This window comes from Salvia miltiorrhiza, chromosome 8 (genome assembly GCF_028751815.1).
Source record: "Salvia miltiorrhiza cultivar Shanhuang (shh) chromosome 8, IMPLAD_Smil_shh, whole genome shotgun sequence".
Lineage (NCBI taxonomy): Eukaryota > Viridiplantae > Streptophyta > Magnoliopsida > Lamiales > Lamiaceae > Salvia > Salvia miltiorrhiza.
Genome location: NC_080394.1, coordinates 42484062 through 42489488, shown reverse-complemented (window position 1 = coordinate 42489488; position 5427 = coordinate 42484062). Strand labels below are relative to the sequence as shown.

At 34.3% G+C, this 5427-nt stretch overlaps 1 protein-coding gene across 1 annotated transcript; it reads left to right on the top strand.

Moving 5' to 3' along the window:
- Window positions 1–2210: 2210 nt before the first annotated feature.
- LOC130997115 (RING-H2 finger protein ATL70-like) lies at window positions 2211–3092 on the top strand. Its single transcript, XM_057922374.1, has one exon. It carries the CDS (start codon window positions 2434–2436, stop codon window positions 2938–2940), a length of 507 nt encoding a protein of 168 aa, XP_057778357.1. The 5' UTR covers window positions 2211–2433; the 3' UTR covers window positions 2941–3092.
- Window positions 3093–5427: the final 2335 nt, after the last annotated feature.

The window sequence follows — 5427 nt, the reverse complement described above, 5'->3', positions numbered from 1 at the left end:
TAAAAAACTTGACGCATAAAAGTTCATTTTTTGTATTTTAAAGTCTAGACGAGATGATACTCAAAAGTCTGATGTTCAAACATTAGTTGTCGTCTTCCGAAATTTAGATGATGATATGATCCTACAAGTAGGGATGTCAATGCAGCCCGAAACCCGTGGGCCGACCCGAATAATCCGACAAAATTAGAGGGTTAGGATTGAAAAATCGCAACCCGAAAAAACCTCCAGCCCGATTAGCTCGCATCCGACTAACCCGGAACCCGATAGGGCTAGCCCGAAAATCCGATGGGCTGGCCCGGTGGGCTGATGGAATTGTGACTGATGCATCCAGTTACAACTTCTGCTATGTTTAGATCTATGGTATTTGCTTAAATATATATATGTAGCCTCATTAAAAAAAGTGAAATTAATTAGTTAGAATATATGTGTGTGTGTGTGTGTGTGTGTGTGTGTGTGCAATCTCATTAAAAAAAGTGAAATTAATTACGAATTTTTTGTAGAAATTGATTATTAGTATCTCATTAGTTAGAAATTAATTATTAGTATCTCATTTTAAAGTGATACCAATTTTTTTTTTCTGTCAATGAGACGTGCATGGCAAATCCACTAATTATTCAGTAATAATCCAAATTGATTCTAGTGCATTGATACATGTTAAATTTTACTATCTCATTTTAATATAATTTTGTTTATGTAATCTTGAATATCTTTTATTTTTGCATTTCATGTTTTGCTATATAATTTATATCTTTAATATCTATGTATATTTTATACATTAGATCATTAGGAATAATAAAATACAAATGATAATTTTATTTTTACGCCTTTAACCTGATTAGCCCGATGGGCTAGCCCGAAACCCGAAAGTTTAGGGTTAGAGTCGAAGATTTACAATCCGAAAAAATCTCCAACCAGATTAGCCCGCACCCGACTAACCCGGAACCCGATAGGGCTAGCCCGAAAACCCGGTGGGCTGGTCCGATTGACATCCCTACCTACAAGGTTCAGACGAGATGATGCTCAGATGAAATAAAATTTTCAATATCGATACATTTTTAAAAATATTATTAAATAAAAATCTACATAAAAAGAATATTTATTATTCTAACAAAAGGTTAACATTTAATTGAGGAATATGATTCAAATTAATATAATTTCAATTATATTACTTTAAATTAAATAAATTTAAAAATAATTTATATAATAAGTTAAAATATTTTCCCGTCGAATTTCGACGGGTTGCGCACTTGTAAATTATAATACGCATAAAGGCTAAAATCATTGAACTCGAAAATAAATTTTGTGGCAAAGTTGAGGCATCTAAAGACTCTCCTTTGTGAGAAGTTTTGGGTTCAATCCACCTACGTACGGTGATATTTTTTTCATTTTTAGATGATGTTGTATTCCCTCCTGCGTGCGGTGTAGCTTTCTCACAGTTGTGTGGTGTTGAAGTTTTCTTGTAATTGTGTGGTGTTGAGGTCCCGCCTGCGTGCGTGTTGCATAATTGATATTATATTCAAATACCTCTCGTAATTGTAAATGAAAAAAGAAAAAGAAAATCTAAGTATATAGTAAAATTTATTTACAAATAATTATAATTCCACTCATTCTAATTCAAAAAAAGAAAAAGAAAATGAAAGTATGTAGTAAAATTTATTGACAAATATATACAATTCCACTCATATGGATTTGGATCTTCTTCGTAGTAATATTTCATTTTCTCTATATTGTGGTCTCTACATCAAACTTCAATAAATTCATTAAGTTCCTAAATGATTTATTCTTTAACGGGTAATTCAATTTATCAAAATCATTTAAAAATACACTAGTAACAATGCTATATATCTATAAAGGATAAATACTTATAATAGTTAATCACAATGAAAAGTATAGAAAATGATTGAAATGAACGTTAAATTATTGCTAGAACGTAGAATTATTTTGAATTATTAAATTGTTAATATCTGTTATACGAATACATCATATCGATGGATAAATGCTACACATGAGTTCAAATATCATGATAGATGAAAAATTTATTTATTTTCAAGTGTAATTAATATTACAACAATGTTCCATGCAAAATTTTTAAATTCTCACCAGAAATATAGTTGTCGTAATAACTAACCCAAAAAAAAAAAAATAATAATAAAATCAAGAGACGGAGATAACTCCAAATATGGGAATTAAAATAAGGATCCGTTATTTCCATAGGAAATAATAAAACGATTTAATATGCTGCGTCATGAAGCAGAGCCTATAATAAAGTGTTAAATCTAAATTCAAATGCATCTTCCCAAATTAAAATTTCCCCCAATTTGTTACTAGCAACCAATCCTCCAGCAGAGTTGACTTTCCACCACCTCCCTTCTCAGCTAATAACCTCCATTCCTCATTCTCCATGGCCGCTCGCCACCGCATTAAACCCCCATCATGAACTCCACCACCGACTCCGGCGGCTTCCTGGGCTCCCAGAGCATCGGCGGGTTCGGCTACGGCATCGGCGTCTCCGTGGGCATCCTCCTCCTCATCACCACCATCACCCTCGCCTCCTACTACTGCACCAGGAACACGACGGCGGCCACGGCCTTGGTCCTGCCCCAGCGCAACCCCCGCCCCCCGCCCGACGACCCCGCGGCGGAGGGGGGCCTGGACGAGGCCACCCTGACCAGCTACCCGAAGCTGCTATACTCGGAGGCGAAGAAGGTGAACCACAAGGACTCCACCGCCGCCTGCTGCTCCATCTGCCTCGCTGATTACAAGAGCAGCGACGTGCTCAGGGCTCTCCCCGACTGCGGCCACCTCTTCCACGTCAGGTGTGTCGATCCCTGGCTGCGCCTCCACCCCACCTGCCCCGTCTGCCGCACCTCGCCCTTGCCCACGCCGCTCTCCACGCCGCTCGCGGAGGTCGTGCCGCTCGCCACCAGGCCGGTTGGATGATCCATCTTATTTTATTAACTTCTACGGGAAATTTCTTCCGTTTTTCCTTGTATACTCATAGAGCTTAGATTAATTAATTAATTTCTCATATTTTTCTATTTATCGCTCGAATTTTGCTTCTTGCTAAAAAGATCAAGTATACTGATTAATTACATCTTTGGTATAGTATAGATCCTCGACATGCATTGTAGTTAGTATATATATATGGATCGGAGTATATAATATCCTTATATATTTTTTTACTCTTCTATTGTTTTTTTTTTGGCGGAATTTTATGAAGATGAAATTTGGATATTTGAGTAAGTACGTATTCATATATGTTCATATTTTGAATTTAGCTTGGATTTGTTAAGAATATTAATTTTCCGATTTGTGGATGAGGCAAAATCATGACGCCGGTTTGCTGGTATTGCTCGTAATTAGTTGTAGAATCCCAAAAAGGAAATTAGATTTTGAAAGTATGTATAGGATGAGTGATTTCAAAGACACATTTAATTGTACAGCAAAAGCTAGATATGTATGAAAAAGAAGAAATGCGCAGAAAATGAGAAGCTTGGTGTGTCATGTGTGCATGGATGTGTCTACACTGTTTAACAGTTGGCGATGACCAAAAGCTTATTCACATCCTAATACTTACCAATTATGTTGTCCTCCATTTATTGCATCCATGTGCCTCCCGTGAAATTCTAGTATAACAATGGGAATAATACGAATTCATATGTATACATATACGAAGACTTTCAAGTAAGCACTATTAAATCATCTTCAATCATTTGATTATCAAGATTTACAGTAAATCTATCACCTTATTGGATGAATACATCACATAAATTTAAATTTTGAAGAGAAAATCTTTTATAGTTCTCACTAAAACCATGCCATCTCTCTCTCTCTCTCTCTCTCTCTCTCTCTCTCTCTCTCTCTCTATATATATATATATATATATATATATATATATATAGGGTCAGTTTCAATGGAGACCACTTCCCTATATAGAGAATATAGGCCAAATCAGAGCCATTGATCTCACCAAAATCAATGAATCAGATTCATCTGAATTCTTCAAGTTTAGGAAATCCCGTAAATTCCTCATTTTTCAATTCTGGGAACCAAAAGAACATTATTATGAACTTACGAACATACTAATGTTCATCGATGTGTTCGTATAAAAAACAAATGAACATACTAATGTTCGTCGATATGTTCGTATAACAATAAAATGAACATACAAATAAACATACTTATGTTCGTAAGTTCATAATAATGTTCGTTGGTTTCCAGAATTGGAAAATGAGAAATTTACGGGATTTCCTAAACTTGAAGAATTTGGATGAATCTGATTCATTGATTTTGGTGAGATCAATGGCTCTGATTTGGTCTTCATTCTCTATATAGGGGAGTGGTCTCCATTGAACTCTTCCCTATATATATATATATATATATATATATATATATATATATATATAGGGTATGGTTAATATAAAAACCCCTCTTAAGATGAAAACTAGGAACCAATTTAAAACCATTGATTTAAATATAATAGAGGGCTGAGATTAAACTACAGATGCACATTTTCGATTGCATAGATGCACAGTTTCAATTGCATAGATGCACAATTTCGATTTGCTTGAGTATTTTGCATTGTTGGTTTCAATTGCATAAATTGCATATTTTTTAATTGCACAGTAAAATATAATAGATGCACAATTTCTTTTGTTGACTAAATCCTAACCATTAGATCTAATATTTAAAAGGTCAAGATTAGGTTCCTAGTTCTCATTTTAACAGAGGTTTTTATTAGAACCTCTTCCTATATATATATATATATATATATAGGGGCGCGCTCCAGTGAGACCCCTTATTTTTCGTGTAACATGAGTACAATGAATAAGACATATAATACTAATGAACAAGATGTGTATACTGATGAAAGATAAAATTTTAAAAATTCGTAATGAATAAGACATATATACTGATGAACATAGCCGTATATACTGATGAACAATGCAGTATATACTGATGAATAACAAAATTTAAAATATTCTGCTTCCTCCAGGATTCGAACCCTACAAAAAAAAAAAAAAATCATCCTCCAAACACAATATCAGCCATAGGATTGATAAAATAAATGTAGCAGATCGTGCCCTAGATCTCACTAAAATTAGGGGGTATTTTTCTTGTAACATGAGTACATTGAATAAGACATATAATACTAATGAACAAAACGTATATCTAATGAACAAGATGTATATATTGATGAAAAATAAAATTTAAAAAATTCGTAATGAATAAGACCTATATACTGATGAACAGGGCCGTATATACTGATGAACAATGCAGTATATACTGATGAATAACGAAATTTAAAATATTCTGCTCTCTCCAGGATTCGAATCCTGCGAAAAAAAATCACCCTCCAGATACAATATCAGCCATATGATTGATAAAATAAACGCACCAGATCGTGCCCTAGATCTCACTAAAGTT

Coding starts and splice junctions, on each gene's coding strand:
- LOC130997115 (XM_057922374.1), top strand. CDS start 2,434: ATGAACTCCACCACCGACTCCGGCGGCTTCCTGGGCTCCCAGAGCATC.